At 38.0% G+C, this 17479-nt stretch overlaps 1 protein-coding gene across 1 annotated transcript in view; it reads right to left on the reverse strand.

Moving 5' to 3' along the window:
- Window positions 1-604: 604 nt before the first annotated feature.
- LOC135478211 (deleted in lung and esophageal cancer protein 1-like) overlaps window positions 605-17479 on the reverse strand; it is a 46319-nt gene continuing 29444 nt past the window's right edge. Inside the window, 11 exon segments of the mRNA XM_064758482.1 lie at window positions 605-1007; window positions 2692-2815; window positions 4754-4907; window positions 7875-8036; window positions 8717-8905; window positions 10161-10236; window positions 11926-12017; window positions 14118-14240; window positions 14885-15114; window positions 15625-15756; window positions 16075-16145. Of these exon segments, the coding sequence (XP_064614552.1) occupies window positions 884-1007; window positions 2692-2815; window positions 4754-4907; window positions 7875-8036; window positions 8717-8905; window positions 10161-10236; window positions 11926-12017; window positions 14118-14240; window positions 14885-15114; window positions 15625-15756; window positions 16075-16145 (1477 nt within the window). The 3' untranslated portion in view covers window positions 605-883.

The raw sequence follows: 17479 nt of genomic DNA on the forward strand, positions 1-17479 counted from the left end.
GAATGACTGCAGCTGGCTATAGGGAATGTTGCCTGACAACGGGGAATGATTGCAGCTGGCTACAGGGAATGTAGGCTGGCAACGGGGAATGATTGTAGCTGGCTACAGGGAATGTTGGCTGACAACGGGGAATGATTGCAGCTCACTACAGGGAATGTTGGTTGACAACGGGGAATGACTGCAGCTGGCTACAGGGAATGTAGGCTGACAACAAAGAATGATTGCAGCTGGCTACAGGGAATGTTGGCTGGCAACGGGAATGATTGCAGCTGGCTACAGGGAATGTTGGCTGGCAACGAGGAATGATTGCAGCTGGCCACACGGAATGTAGGCTGACAACGCAGAATGATTACAGGTGGCTACAGGGAATGCTGGCTGGCGATGAGGAATGATTGCAGCTGGCTACAGGGAATGTTGGCTGGCAACGGGGAATGATTGCAGCTGGAAACAGGGAATGTGTTTTGCGGGAAGTAGTTTTAAATTTGCTTATGATACCATATACCTGAAGTCTTCTAATTTTTTGGTATAGATATTAGTAAGGCTGAAAGCAAAGAATAACAATTCTCTCCCACTTTTTGTGGAAAGTAAATATATTAACATATACCGGCACAGAGATTTTAAACTCTTTCCAATGCATTTTATAAAATTCCACACCTTAGGTAAAAGCAAAAAAACAAAGTAAACACATCTGGTTTCCATAGTTACATAATGTTTTATTACAATGAAAAGCTAGAACCGGTTATTACAGACATCAATAACAAGCCTCGACGGTCAAATCGCACTAACTGCCATTTATAAATAGATTATTCATTAATTTACTTCTTTATCACAGACTTGAGAACAGGACTTGGAATTCAAAGCCAGTCAGGCTTTAGTACGGCGGCTAAATATTAAGGATGGCCTCGTGCTTGCCATCATACGACCCTTGACCTGTGACTATAAGTCTCCTAGGCTCCTCCCCTAAAACTCCTTGAAACACGAAAACGGTTTCGTAAGACTCCGCATGTCTGAAAGAAAGTACAAAACAAAAACATAAAGAACTGTATCTGTCGTGAAAGTTCAAATCAGCTGTCTAAAATCAGGAGACGCTCTCACGATCGGACAAAATGAGTAAGTTGCCGATGGACAAAACTTTAGGTTAAACAGTGAAGGTATAACCCTGTTCTATCACAATTGCTATTTCTTGGCTGAAGCCTCCAGCATTGTGGAAAAGACGGCAGGATCTTACATGTAATACATATGTAAACAAAAACAAATTCCATACCTCTTGTATTCCTCACAATGTACCTCGCCCCTCCCCCAACCACATAGCCTTAATGCATGATTGTCAGGCATATACAGTTTTGGACACAAAAGGTCACAAAGCTAATAGAGTGTAATATGAACTTATGGCCTGACATATTGGTTGAACGGTCATTTGCAGTGTTTGTAATATCTGATCAGTTATGGACAGCTACCACCAATGGATCCATATTTGGAGTTTTATGGCATTTAGCTATGTACTTAATGGCATAACGGTTGCAATGGTAAGAAACAAAAAAATAGTATGTCAAAGGCCATTTATGCTGACCACACTCAATATAAATAATAGTCTGAGGCGACAACCAGTGGCTCCTTATAAACATGCACATGAATGAAATTTTACTGAATTTGGTTCGCTAATTTCGGGGCTATAAAACTTTCAAGTATTAAAACTGTGAACTCCCAGTAGACCTATAGGTCAGTTTTGCTGCCTACAACGTTTCCCTCTAGATGGTCAACACATGCTATTCCTCATACTGTACCAATAATAATGGCTCAGTAGTTTTGAAGAGAATAGCGTTACATGCCCAAGTGGACATGGAAATTGCAGATTCCTCCGTTTCAGTGCATGTGGGGCTTTGGCATGTGTCTGGTGACAAATAGTCATGATAGTTGTTCACCATGCTCGTATGGTTGGTTCAGCTTGTCTTCCACCAACATAGAGGGCATATATGAATAACACCTGCAGGAAAGTTTTTTAGTACAAGTATTAAACTGACCATGACCGGTTTCCTTCACCCTTGAAAATGACAGTCAAGTTAAAAACTCGTATGGGGTTTAACAACAATCAAAGAAATAAATATGAACTCATGCGTCACAAAGTCCGTCAAGAGACATTTGCTCTCACCCATATCTCATACCTCCTGCGGGATTGGCAGTCATCGGTGAAACTCTACATGCATTTTCATTGGTGGTGGTGATGGACACTACACCTATACCAAATGTGATTTGTGCTAAAGACGTTCTCGGAGGCCGACTAGTGAATTCACGTACGAAGTCTTACTGAATTCTGTTCAGTACTTCCAGAGATCAAACCAAAGGAGACCAAAGCCTATTCCACTAAAAGTGCTATACAAGTGCCAATCACTTCCAGCTTCTCACCAATGGCTCAGTGGGGCAAACTTCCCATACAGACCAAGGAGGTACAAACACAAACTCAGCTGGATCATACTGGATGCCAACACTGATATCTTGCATAGTTTTAGTACTGGGGTTGTGTGGCTTAACATCCCATGAAATGATATGCTTTTTTATCAATATCATGGCTCCATATATACATACACATCAATGAAATTGATGTTTTTATATTTCTGAAAGGTCTTACATGGCAGTGAAAGCACTTTGATAGAAACTTACTTGGCAGCGAAGGACACTCTGATAAGGACTTACTTGGCTGTGAAGAACACCTTGATGAGAGACTTGCTGTTGGAGACGTAAGTGACGTGTGCCTCCAACTCACCACTAGAGGGGACCACTTGGAAGGTTTCAGGAATGCATGTGTCTGTCTGGGTCTCTGTCAAAGAAAAGGCGACACAATAGTGAACATTACAGTCCTTTACAAAACCTAAAGGAAAACAAAATAAAAACAAAACACAACACAGCAAAACAAACAAGTAACATACATGTAACATGCAAATTGAGACAATTTACATCTCATACTAAAAGTACTGGAATGCCAAACTTATGCATGGCGCCAACTGTTTTTTCTTGTCCTGAGGGGTTACACACAGAACTTGTGCACAAGTATTTATCAAAACAGACGGCAGCTATTTTCAAAGAACCCATGATCAATGAAAGCCACAGAGTTCATTAGACATACCATCATTAAAGATAGTGTGCAATGCACCAACTAACTCTCGATCATAAATAGGCTTGCACGAGCTAGTCTGTAAGTTAAATGGGACCTTGAAAAAATAGATAAACGTTACTGAAAAACAATCTAGGCTTCTTCTACACGAATAGGATGCTCAGATGTGGTTTAAAATGCTTAAAATCTTCACGAAATATTGAGTTTATTTTCTTGTCAAGAAATATAACTAAAATGACCTACAGTGGCCTTGAAGAAATCGGTCATGGTCAATGAAAAACCAACAAGGTTCTGTGACACAAACTTGCCACAAAACAGAATATGAGCATTAACACAATTACCCTGAAGAGACTGAAAAAGTTCCAGAAAATCATTGGGTCTTCCTACCGCCTAAGGCTACATAGGCAAAAATTTGGCCAATGGGTAAAACCAAAACAAGATATATATCAGCAGTTATGCAACCTCTAGTTTGCAATTAGCAAAGTTATCTTGTTTACAGTACTTATTTCGCCAACATTGATGGTTTCATGAAATCATCTTTTTTTTCAATCTCTTTATGACACATATTCACTAGTACCTTTTTTTTTCTTTGTTCCACATCTTAGGTGTTAAACATTCCCAATTTGTTCATTTATTTTCATATATTTATTCATATTTTATTTTATTTGATTGGAGTTATATGGAGTACTCAAGAATATTTCTGATCAATTATATGCTGATGGCCAGCATTATACATGTATGGTGGGAAGAATCCTTGCCGAGCCCAGGGAATTGACAATTTCTCTTAACGCTCTCCCTAATGTCCCCAAAACAAGTATATTCTTCAAATCACAAGTTACAATATCTCAATTCTAACCCAGAGCTCGGAGATCAGAGTTCAGTGCTCACATTCAAAGGAGGAAACCATTCAGGGCCCACACAGAAAACCACACCATCTTGACCAGGTACTTGCAGCACTCTTGACATGAGGCTGCAGCCAGGTTGGCAAGAGCTGGTCTTGAACACTCGAGCTCACTGCTGACATAAAAGCTTTGTAACTCAGGCTGCCTATGCCACTAAGTCATATACCACCAGCATGGGTTTGATTTCACAAAGCCATTTCTGACTTAAATCAAATTTTGGATACGATTTTAGAGCTTTATATTTTTGGGCATGTTAAACAATATATAAAAAAAACACTTTAAAACAGTATAAATTAAAGGAAAATGAGGGAAAAAAATTCATTTTTGAGGCATATTTTATATTTTTTAATAACCTGTCTAGTTCATGTGTATTTTCTGACAGTGATCGAAATATAGAGAAATGACGTCACTGAAGTCCCCAATTCAATTTCCCCTACAAAGTTACTTTGAGAGGTATAACCATTGATGTCCCTACTTGATTTCCAGACTGACCAATTGGGCCTTAGGGAAGTCATAATTGAGAGTCATTTTCACACCCCTAGAAAAAAGCTGAGACGTTTTTTTGTATTTTTATTTGTTTATATGTATCCTTTAAGAGAAATGTATCAAAAATTTCAACATCCAGTACCAAAATTTTAAGCGCTGTCTCAAAGTTTGAGTCAGAAATGGCTTTGTGGAATCGGCTGCTATACAGTACACTCTAGCCCAGTACTGCAGGTTTGGCTTAAATGTTCACACTGACCTGTAGTCACAGTCCAGTGGCTGGCAGACGCTGTCTTGTTGCTGATTATCAGGTCCATCTCTCTCCTCTGACCAACCAGACAGGTGCCAAAATCCAGGGTGTCTCGAGACAAGATCAGGGAGGGGACTGACAGTGTGGCGTGCAGTGGGAGGTTCTGAAAGTTTAACACAAGTGAACAAATAAGAGTCTATAAACTAATTACTGAAGTTTTTGAAAGCTGGACATGAAAGACAATGCAGTGAGAATCAGAACAGTAAGAGTTTTGGGTCACCACTGATTGTTTTTCAATAAACTTTGAGCTTTTTGGTGCAAAGACTGTATTAAAAATGAACACATGGTGGGAGATGTAATTAAGATTTTAGAGGAGAGCATTTCAGCACTTTTAGAGGAATATTTTGAGTGTATCTGCAACAGAGAATGACTAAATAGTCTGCTTTTTTCAACTGGCATTCCAGCTTATACATATTTCCCATCAAATCAAATTTAAATTGAGTGTTTCAGATATATGATGAGTGTTTCTGTGCCAATATATTATGCTGGACATTGACAAACAGGCTTGCAAGTTTGACGGCAAATATCAATATGTTCTCCTAACAAGATTCAAGTGTATGACATGTAAAACTTCTCCATGACACAGATATGCTTTAACAATCATCAAAACACTTTGTGAATTACGCATGTAACTGTATATTAATTCACCCACATTATTTTATAAAATTATATTTTCAAGAAATATCAGCAGAAACTAGAATATCTCCTGCTTTGTTGTTTTACACTTTCATATATTTCTATGGTGATGAACCAAGTCACAATAAAGTATTAGAGTTTTGTTACTGAATACTAATATTACACACATTTCCGGTAGGATATCAGCCTATCTTCCAACCAAGCCTTTCTATTAAAGATCATTTGACTCCTATGAATAGCTTAACATGAGTAACTTAGTCAGGGATTAAACTTTAGGTCAACTAAAATATATACTGTATTTCAAATAAAGTATAGTGTATTTCACCTAAAGTTTGGTGTGTAAAAATATTTTCAGAAGCAAGTAAAAGCCTTAAAATGATACACTTGAGACCAACATTATAAAGTTTTTTGTGTTCAGAAATTAATCAAACTTCACAATAAAATCTTCTGCGTCACTACAAGGTGGATGAACCAGTCAGTATCAAGCAAAACGTGTAATCTGAAACCTGCTAAATTTTAGGTGAAATACAAAACTTTATTTCACCGAAAGTTTGTTCAGAAGCATATAAAGGCCTCAACATGATGCCTTTGATGGCAAAACTAGTTTTTGTTATCAGGAATTAAATAATAAATAATCAAACTTTACAATACTGGAAATCTTTACAACACTGGTTGAGGTAACTATACCTTCCAGCTAGGAAATCTTCACAACACTGGTTGAGGTAACTATAGCTTCCAACTAGGAAATCTTCACAACACTAGTTGAGGTACATGTAACTATAGCTTCCAGCTAGGAAATCTTTACAACACTGGTTGAGGTAACTATAGCTTCCAACTAGGAAATCTTCACAACACTAGTTGAGGTACATGTAACTATAGCTTCCAGCTAGGAAATCTTTACAACACTGGTTGAGGTAACTATAGCTTCCAACTAGGAAATCTTCACAACACTGGTTGATGTAACTATAGTTTCCAACTAGGAAATCTTTACAACACTGGTTGAGGTAACTATAGCTTCCAGCTAGGAAATCTTTACAACACTGGTTGATGTAACTATAGCTTCCAACTAGGAAATCTTTACAACACTGGTTGAGGTAACTATAGCTTCCAACTAGGAAATCTTCACAACACTAGTTGAGGTACATGTAACTATAGCTTCCAGCTAGGAAATCTTTACAACACTGGTTGAGGTAACTATAGCTTCCAACTAGGAAATCTTCACAACACTGGTTGATGTAACTATAGTTTCCAACTAGGAAATCTTTACAACACTGGTTGAGGTAACTATAGCTTCCAGCTAGGAAATCTTTACAACACTGGTTGATGTAACTATAGCTTCCAACTAGGAAATCTTTACAACACTGGTTGAGGTAACTATAGCTTCCAACTAGGAAATCTTTACAACACTGGTTGAGGTAACTATAGCTTCCAACTAGGAAATCTTTACACTAGTTGAGGTAACTATAGCTTCCAACTAGGAAATCTTCACAACACTGGTTGAGGTAACTATAGCTTCCAGCTAGGAAATCTTCACAACACTGGTTGATGTAACTATAGCTTCCAACTAGGAAATCTTTACAACACTGGTTGAGGTAACTATACCTTCCAGCTAGGAAATCTTCACAACACTAGTTGAGGTAACTATAGCTTCCAGCTAGGAAATCTTTACAACACTGGTTGAGGTAACTATAGCTTCCAACTAGGAAATCTTTACAACACTGGTTGAGGTAACTATAGCTTCCAGCTAGGAAATCTTCACAACACTAGTTGAGGTAACTATAGCTTCCAGCTAGGAAATCTTTACAACACTGGTTGAGGTAACTATAGCTTCCAACTAGGAAATCTTTACAACACTAGTTGAGGTAACTATAGCTTCCAGCTAGGAAATCTTTACAACACTGGTTGAGGTAACTATAGCTTCCAACTAGGAAATCTTTACAACACAACTAAGAGTACTGGTTAATTTGTTAATGGTGTTCAACGAGGCATTTTAAGAATCCATTTTTTTCAAGAACATATTAACAAATATCAGATTTATGCATGTTATATTTGGATGAGCCTACAGTGAACCACTGTCCCTATGGCAATGTACCTGACAAACCTCCTGACGTCCTAATGAGACCTGGATTAAAGTCTGTGACTTCAATGACCGTCAGGGCCCAGTTGTTGGAGAGTGTATTAGCTAACGCTAATATTTAAAATATTACGCAGAAATTGCAGTTGTCCAAAGTCAAAGTATAACAGCAGCAGCTTAATTCATATTTAATATACTGTTATGCAATTTTTTTTTAGGCAAAGTCCAAAATCGAAGACTTAGATTAAAGTTAAATCCGGTATTAAGTCTAATTTAAACAGATCTGAACAAGTGGGCCGTGGGGTTTATCAGTGGTGGCAAGAACACCTGTCTGTAGCCCTAACCACAATATACACGTACCTGTACAGCAGAGTTGTTGAACTCTATGAAAAGGTCATAGAGGAATTGCAGCTTCCTCTCTCCACTGTTCACATCCAGCTCTATCCCATCCACTTCTTCCCCTGTCTCCAGGGCATCCAAGTACTTCAGCAGATCAATGTCCACCTTAAATGCCACTTTGATCTGCAAGATACAACCTCGACTGATTGATTTATGCGTAACACTTATTACCCAAGCCCTACACTTGATTATATAAGGGATATTTGCTGACATTAGTTAATACTTCTCAATTACATATGTAATTTTTTAAAACTTCTTTAGATATTTTTTTTACGCCAGAACAGCGAAAGAGATTTCTGATGTCAGAAAAGCTTGAAAAGCAACTTGTGTATTTCCAGAAAAATTATTTTTTAAGAATTTTGAGACATTTTTATCTCAAATAGAACAAATATCTCAAAAAATGAATTTTTTTTTTATTAAGATAAAATCTATTAAAAACTATGTCTCTTCACACCATATGTACATGTGAACGTATAATATACATGTAAGTACGAGAAACAGTTGGGATGCCATCATTGTTTGTCGTCTTTACCTATTTTAAATATACCTATAAAAGAAACACAACACAGAGAGTAAAACCACTGCAGTGACAATAGTGGGATAACTGGCAACTGTTCACACATACATTGTATACAACAGTGAAATAAGGCCTCTTGTCAATTTACCTCAGTTAGCAACTCCTATTCCAAACTAATTCTAAATGAAGTTACAACAATTATAAATCTCTGTTTAAAGCAGCCCATCAGTGTTTACTTAACTACAGGTGAGCTACAGGTAACTACAGGTATAAAAGGTGAGCTTACCAATAAGCTATGCTGGGGTTTCAGCGAGCACATGTCAGTGACGAATGAACTGGTGGCACCATCTGAAGTTGATGCTGGATCCAAATCCACCAGAACAAATGGACTCTTCACACGCAGACGGAATGTCATGTTTGTTTGGGTCTGATTGGACAGCAGAGCACTGCACACGTTCAGACTTTCTGCAGACATCTGCGAATAATGAACAATTCTGTGTAGCATGTTTGATAGGTCAAACACGTAGGGAAGTTACATGTAGTAAGGTTGTTTATGGTTATCTGGAGAAGATGATGCTACTAACTTTATTGTCTGAAAAATAATTGAACACGTGGTTAAAACATGCTATGCTCTTGCTTGATGGTCATGGTAAATGCATGCTCCTGATGGTGGTAAACCCTCCAGAGTTACACACACACACTGTTACAGCTTGAAAACACACCGGCTGACTGAACTGTTACAGCTTAAGAACACACCGGCTGACTGAACTGTTACAGCTTAAGAACACACCAGCTGAATGAAATGTTACAGTTTGAGAACACACCAGCTGACTGAAATGTTACAGCTTGAGAACACACCAGCTGACTGAAATGTTACAGTTTGAGAACACACCAGCTGACTGAACTGTTACAGTCTGAGAACACACCGGCTAACTGAACTGTTACAGTCTGAGAACACACCGGCTAACTGAAATGTTACAGTTTGAGAACACACCAGCTGACTGAAATGTTACAGTTTGAGAACACACCAGCTGACTGAAATGTTACAGCTTGAGAACACACCAGCTGACTGAAATGTTACAGCTTAAGAACACACCGGCTGACTGAAATGTTACAGTTTGAGAACACACTGGCTAACTGAAAGGTTACAGCTTGAGAACACACCGGCTAACTGAAATGTTACAGCTTAAGAACACACCGGCTGACTGAAATGTTACAGTTTGAGAACACACCAGCTGACTGAAATGTTACAGCTTAAGAACACACCAGCTGACTGAAATGTTACAGCTTAAGAACACACCAGCTGACTGAAATGTTACAGCTTGAGAACACACCAGCTAACTGAAATGTTACAGCTTGAGAACACACCAGCTGAATGAAATGTTACCGCTTAAGAACACACCAGCTGAATGAAATGTTACAGCTTGAGAACACACCAGCTGACTGAAATGTTACAGCTTGAGAACACACCAGCTGAATGAAATGTTACCGCTTAAGAACACACCAGCTGAATGAAATGTTACAGCTTGAGAACACACCAGCTGACTGAAATGTTACAGCTTGAGAACACACCAGCTGAATGAAATGTTACCGCTTAAGAACACACCAGCTGAATGAAATGTTACAGCTTGAGAACACACCAGCTGACTGAAATGTTACAGCTTGAGAACACACCAGCTGACTGAAATGTTACAGCTTGAGAACACACCAGCTAAAAACAGTCTACTCACCACTCCTCCGTGCATAAGATCACTCATAGCCCCTCTGAATCTCATTCCTTCCTCTTCGGTACACTCTATTGTCAGCCTTGTGAAGAAAAAGTACAACATGACAATGAACACAATACACTGTGAGAATAGATGGGACACAATATGATAATGAACAGGACACAATGAGAGAATGAACAGGATACACTGTGAGCATGAACAGGACACAATGTGAAAATGAACCTGACACACTATGAGAATGAACAGGACACAATGTGAGAATGAACAGGACACAATGTGAGAATGAAAAGGACACAATGTGAGAATGAAAAGGATACAATGTGAGAATGAATAGGATATAATGTGAGGATGAACAGGATGCACTAGCTATGAGAATAAACAGGACACACTAGATGTCAGAACAAAAGGGACACAATGTGAGAATGAACAGGATACACTGTGACAATGAACAGGACACAATGTGAAAATGAACACGATACACTGTGAGCATGAACAGGACACAATGTGAAAATGAACCTGACACACTATGAGAATGAACAGGACACAATGTGAGAATGAACAGGACACAATGTGAGAATGAAAAGGACACAATGTGAGAATGAAAAGGATACAATGTGAGAATGAATAGGATATAATGTGAGGATGAACAGGATGCACTAGCTGTGAGAATAAACAGGACACACTAGATGTCAGAACAAAGGGGACACAATGTGAGAATGAACAGGATACACTGTGACAATGAACAGGACACAATGTGAAAATGAACACGATACACTGTGAGAATGAACAGGACACATTGTGAGAATGAACCTGACACACTATGAGAATGAACAGGACACAATGTGAGAATGAACAGGACACAATGTGCGAATGAAAAGGACACAATGTGAGAATGAAAAGGATACAATGTGAGAATGAATAGGATATAATATGAGAATGAACAGGATGCACTAACTGTGAGAATAAACAGGACACACTAGATGTCAGAACGAAGGGGACACAATGTGAGAATGAACAGGATACACTGTGACAATGAACAGGCCATACTGTGAACGGAACAGAAACCAATGTGAAAATGAACACAATAAACTGTGAGAATGAACAGGACATTATGTGAGAATAAACAGGACACACTAACTGTGAAAATGAACAGGATACACTAGCGGAGAGAATGAACAGGACACACTAGCTGTGAAATTGAACAGGACACTATAGCTGTGAGAATGAACAAGACACAATACCAGAATGAACAGAACACTGAGAATGAGCATAATATAATGTGAGAATGAAGAGGACACACTGTGAATATGAGCAAAATACACTTGCTGTGAGAATGAAAAAGGACATAATTTGAGAATGAACAGGATACACTAGCTGTGAGAATGAACAGGTTATACTCGCTGTGGAAATGAACAGGACACAATATGAGAATGAACAGGGCCCAATGTGAGAATGAACATGACATGAGACGAGAATTAAGTTGGAATATGAGAAGGAATGAGATACATACCTTGCATTTATTCATGAGTATTAATGGTGAGAATATACTTTGAAATTGAACATCAGGAAGAATGGGATATAAATTAAGAATAAGCTCCGAGTTGATACAATACCAGAAAGATGGAATACAGCCCATTGAACAGAGTTACATGTACATGTACATATACCAGTGGTCAAAAGTTTGCCGTAAAAACGAAAGTCCACACGTTCTATCAGTTTATCATCAACAGTAGTACTGACATTCAGGCCCAGGATCCGGATGACTTACAGTGCTGGTTTGACATGTGCTGTCATATCCACTCTCAATGTCTCAAGGTCAAACCCCTGCTTCCTTCGCAATCGCCCATCTTTACTGGAGTCCTGCGACAGAAAATGATACTTGTGTTTAATTAAAATTACTGCACGTATTTATCCTTATTTATAATTAAGCTACAAGTATATGTATTGTAGATAGTTTTTTTGCCCACACACCAGGTTAACCATGTCTACAGGTGTTTCCAGATTGAGGCTTCAGGCTGATTAATGGAAGGAAGGATACCCAATTGGCTAAATGTTTGAGAAACCCATGGTAGCAGTATAGGTGCTAAATTACGGCTCACCAGGAGCAACGTCTCACCTGGATTAAATTTTCCCCTTTCCATAGCACAGCTACAGCTGTACAGGACGTTTGACAGGAAAACTACCAAACATGGGGCCTAGTTGTTTGAAAGTGTATTATGTAATAAAGGTATTACATGTAAGTGATATTTAAATTCAAAATTTTAGCTATGCAAACTCAGCAGCTAATGCAGTTGTCCAAAGTCAAAGTACAGGAGAAGGAGATTTACTTCATATTTAATGTACTGTTATGCAATTATTTTTGAGTTAAAAACAAAATTGAACACTTGGCTTTAAATTAAATCTGGTATTAAGTCTTAAAACAGCTTTGAACAACCGGACCCAGCTTGCTGATTTATATTTATCACACGTCCTGACAGGCCATTTCAGGATTTTTAAATTTGGAGGCATGGCCCTCACACAGCTTATTGCAATAAATTAATACATACGTTTCACAAATCACATAAAGAGACAGGTAAATTTTCACTCCCCTCAATGTTAGTTAGATTTATCATTTAATAGGTAAGTGATATGATCAGATTCTTCATCACTGTAATTTAGATCTGGCAGGCCATCTACTTTCACTTTCACTTTTGCATGTACATGTATATACCAGACATCATTCTGAAATCCACTTTTCCTTTCTTTTTCTCAGGTATGTTTAGCACTGCTAAGTACCATGTTTAGAGAAAAAAAAATGTAGCAGGTAACTTGTCCAGATAAGTTTGGGCATACACGACAAGCAAATTAGATCCGTATGTTAATCATCAACCTGTGATCAGTGTCTGCATGTAGTGGATATATCTCAGCAAGGGATTTGTGACATCTGGGGTAGCTCATCAATCAAAAAATGCCTGTGACAGAAAAAGTTTCTGCAATCCCACAAGACAAACCTATGACCTGGCTTTAACAGGGCCTCTGTGACCAAGGTGGTTAGCACGCCAGCACAGCACAATGACCAAGGGGTCAGTTTTCAAGAAGCATATTTAGTGTCAGGTAACCCTAGCTAAGTGCACTTCATATCTCTACAACATATGTCATCGTGTTAATTAAGGGTGTACTTAGACAAGTGACCTTCATGAAACTGGCCCCAGGAGTCTCTCGCCAATAATGTTGCTGCAAGTCCCATTCACGCTAGCTTCCTCTTCAACCGTACGTGGGAAGGCCTGACAGCAACCTGCCGATTGTGGTGGGTTTCCCACAGGTTCTGCCTGGTTTTTTACCATCATAATGCTGGTTGTAGTCATTTAAGCGAAATATACTTGAGAACGGCATAAAACACCATTCTAATAAATAAATAAAGCCTTAAAAGCTTTAACACAACAAATGTGTATTATATTAAACGTACAGCGATCAACCTCAATATTCTCAAAATGACCACAAGTTTCTCCCAGGACTTTCTCCCAGGACTTTCTCCCAGGACTTTTTCCCAGGACATTCTCCCGTAAAGTTGTATTTTGCCTAACTCTGATCTATTGATCTTACAAAGGTATTTTGAGATTTGTTTGGGAAGTATGATGATATCCTACTGGAAAATTGAAAACTTAAGTGCCAAAAGTCATATTTTATGTCATATATTAGCCTTTATAAATGCACCTTTTGGGGGAGAAATTTGAGGTCATTCACACACCGCATAATGTACACTGTACATACCGATCCATGTGTCTAACCAAGAAAACAAAGTCTAACCAAACACCAACATCAACACATTCCCAAACCCTCACAACAGAAGTTAAACCCCAAGCATAAAAACAATAGAAAATCTCACTTTATAATGGCGGTATTAACTTTATCAGCCACATTAAAATTAACCGTTACATTTTTTTCGTCAGGTTACTACCAACACGTCTGTAATACCTGTACCTTTTCACTGAGTGTCAGGTAGGCGTGGGCAAATCCATGACAATCCATTCCCATGGAGATGGTTTCTGTTGGGGGCGGAGTGAAGCGTATGGTGACGATGCTGCTAGACTTGGCAGGAATCGTCTGGTGGATGGAAACCATTAAAACTGTTATAATACCATTCTCTACTCCATGTAATACTATTGACATAATGATTTAAGTCTATAAAACAAAATATACATATTTATAAACAGATAAATAAAAAATTTGTTGAATGGTTTTAGGTAAAACTTTTACAATAAACAGTTCAAACACAAAAATTAACCCTACATTAGAAAACAGAGTGAAAACTTGAAATATAATTTCAAATTAGAAATTGTTTAACTGTTCCGTGATTGTGAAAAGTTTTAAATTTTGTCAGGAAATTACCGCAATGGAATGACTCCATTTAAAAGTATCAAGAAACAGTTTTTAACGTCTCTGTTTTGATCAGGAACAAGTCCAGAATTTAACAACGTCCTTAACTAAACCTTTGAATTACATGTCTTTATCTGATAAAGCTCCTAAAAAATCTACAACATAGCAAATTATTATTTTTTGTTTTACAAGATAAAATGTCTAAACAATAAATTTGTTTACGTGAAATTCATGTAAAAGTGAAATCAGGTTTTAGAAACAGATCTGGCACATTCATATGTCAGTCAACCATTTTTACGAATCTTCACGATAAAATGCAGGAATTCCTGTTACAAGAGCTTTATCTCTGTAAGAGACCCTGATGTTCTCACCAGCTGTTTCGGAAACACATCATAGGGACGCTCTGACGCGATGCCATCATGAACTCGCAGACAGACGGTGACGATCTTGTCCCTCTGGCCTTGGGACGGGCTCTCCTCAATAGTGGATGGAATGACGCGGTCGTGAGTGTCCATCAGGGTTGTCTGACGACTGAGCAGGGGGAGTGTGTCTGGCGAGTCGCAGATACGATCAGTGTTGTAATGCTGCATTGTGGGCGTGCCTGAAAGTCAAGATCATTTTCATTTTTTCTTAATGCTATACTCAAAAATGTTTCATTTATACAATGGTGGTCAGCTGTACTGGAGGAGGAATTTGGAATGCCAGATGAGAAACCAACAACTGATGTACACATATACACACCACACTGGTTGTAGACCAATAGTCTTCAATCAATGTTAGACAAAGCAAATGGCCAAGCAACTGACATTGGCAACTTACTGTCAACAAGGCCCCAAGCCCTGCAAACAGTGAGGGTGGGGGAAACCTACAAATTCCCTAACCAAGGTCAGGTTTGAACCAGCAAATCACATTTAAACACTCAGCCATGACCTGTTCTCTTGAAAGTCAAGATTTAACCTGCAACACATTTACACATTACAGACAAACAGCGGCCGAGGAGAGGTGTAAATGATAAAGTTAGAAACAGTGGTAGAGGAAGAGTTTATCAAGATGTAAGCTCCCAGGCATGTGTACAAGTGTACCATGCCAGTACTAGAGAGATCAGACTTACCTGGCAATGTCGGCACGATCTCATTGCCCTGGGGGTCTAACGGTGGGAAAGGGTCACCACATTTCACTACTAAGTCCACCAGCTTCTTGTCATTGGGGGCTTGGTAGAATGCCTCCCAGTCAAGGCGGATGTCTGTGAAAAGGGCAGTGTCAGACAGACAGGCATTAATGACAATAAGTTAGTTATTTATTTGCTTGTTGTTTAATGCCATACTCATATTTTTTTTGTTTACAGTCAATTTAAATTTTAATTTCCCATATACCCATATAACCCATATATAATACCCATAATATTTGGAGAAGATATGAAAGGTATTCAATTTGGACAATTAATTTCAAAACTTCAATCACTGTAACCAATCAGGCTGATGAGTTATTTAATAATGAAGATACTATACTGTGAAGCAGAGAAATGATATTAATATTATTCTTGTCCTTTCAATATACATACCACAAGGACTTGTATTGTTTATTTTCATTTTCCTGCAAACTGGGGCTGTACCAGCTATGTGACTTCCAAACCTGTGAATCCAACCCACATTTCCATCACATTACCCAAATCTGCTTCTAATGGAAGACATCAAATACACATCACAAAAACACCAATCCATCTTTTAAGTGTACAAAACTTATATTTTAAGTGTACAAAACTTATCTTTCAAGTGTACAAAACTTATCTTTTAAGTGTACAAAGTTATCTTTAAAGTGTACAAAACTTATCTTTTAAGTGTACAAAACTTATCTTTTGAGTGTACAAAACTTAACTTTTGAGTGTACAAAACTTATCTTTTGAGTGGACAAAACTTATCTTTTAAGTGTACAAAACTTATCTTTTAAGTGTACAAAACTTATCTTTTAAGTGGACAAAACTTATCTTTTAAGTGTACAAAACTTATCTTTAAAGTGTACAAAAATTATCTTTTAAGTGTACAAAACTTATCTGTTGAGTGTACAAAACTTACCTTTTGAGTGTACAAAACTTATCTTTTAAGTGGACAAAACTTATCTTTAAAGAGTACAAAACTTATCTTTTAAGTGGACAAAACTTATCTTTTAAGTGTACAAAACTTATCTTTTAAATGTACAAGGCTTATCTTTTTAAGTGTACAAAACTTATCTTTTAAGTGTAAGTGTTAAAAAATAATATGCGCCTCAAATGAAATCATCGTGTACAGTAATAACATTAATCTATCTTGAAAGACCCTTTTTATAGATGGCTCATAGCAATATGAACTGGACAGCTGTTTCCAGTATGCATAATCAAGATTTCATCACTGCTGGAATTATTTCACTCTACAGTTACACACAGTTCAGCAAAATCCGTGTATTTGATTCCCCTCTTTGTGACATCTGACTCTACATGGGTTCAAAGACAGCTTCCAGTTGAAAATTTAGAAAAACATGTTTTAAGAGATTGGACTGGAGTTGAATTCTGCACTGTCGCCAAAGATGGTAACGTTGTAACATAGACATAAATGATCCATGCGTACTGAGGCACCACTGGAAACAGCTACCTGGTTTATATATGCTTGACAAAAGCAGCAAAAGATGCAGTCTTACATGCAGCTCTGAATATTCTTATTGTGTTTCAAACTTTCAGTGCTATGTCTCAATATTGTCTTTGTGGCTGGGAAATGTGAAGCTTAATGAGTTTACGGCTGCACACCACTGAGGGGAATCAAGGGGGATAACTTTAAATGAAAACCACACAAAGGGAGATAACTTTTCTCCTCAAGTTCATCCACATTTATTACTCTTGAATTAACACACATACTATTCTCCAGCACACATCAAAGATCACTCCAGATATACATGGAACATAAGTCAACCAATGATAACTGCGGTAACACTTAATA

The sequence above is a fragment of the Liolophura sinensis genome, chromosome 11 (genome assembly GCF_032854445.1).
Source record: "Liolophura sinensis isolate JHLJ2023 chromosome 11, CUHK_Ljap_v2, whole genome shotgun sequence".
In the NCBI taxonomy this organism is placed as follows: domain Eukaryota; kingdom Metazoa; phylum Mollusca; class Polyplacophora; order Chitonida; family Chitonidae; genus Liolophura; species Liolophura sinensis.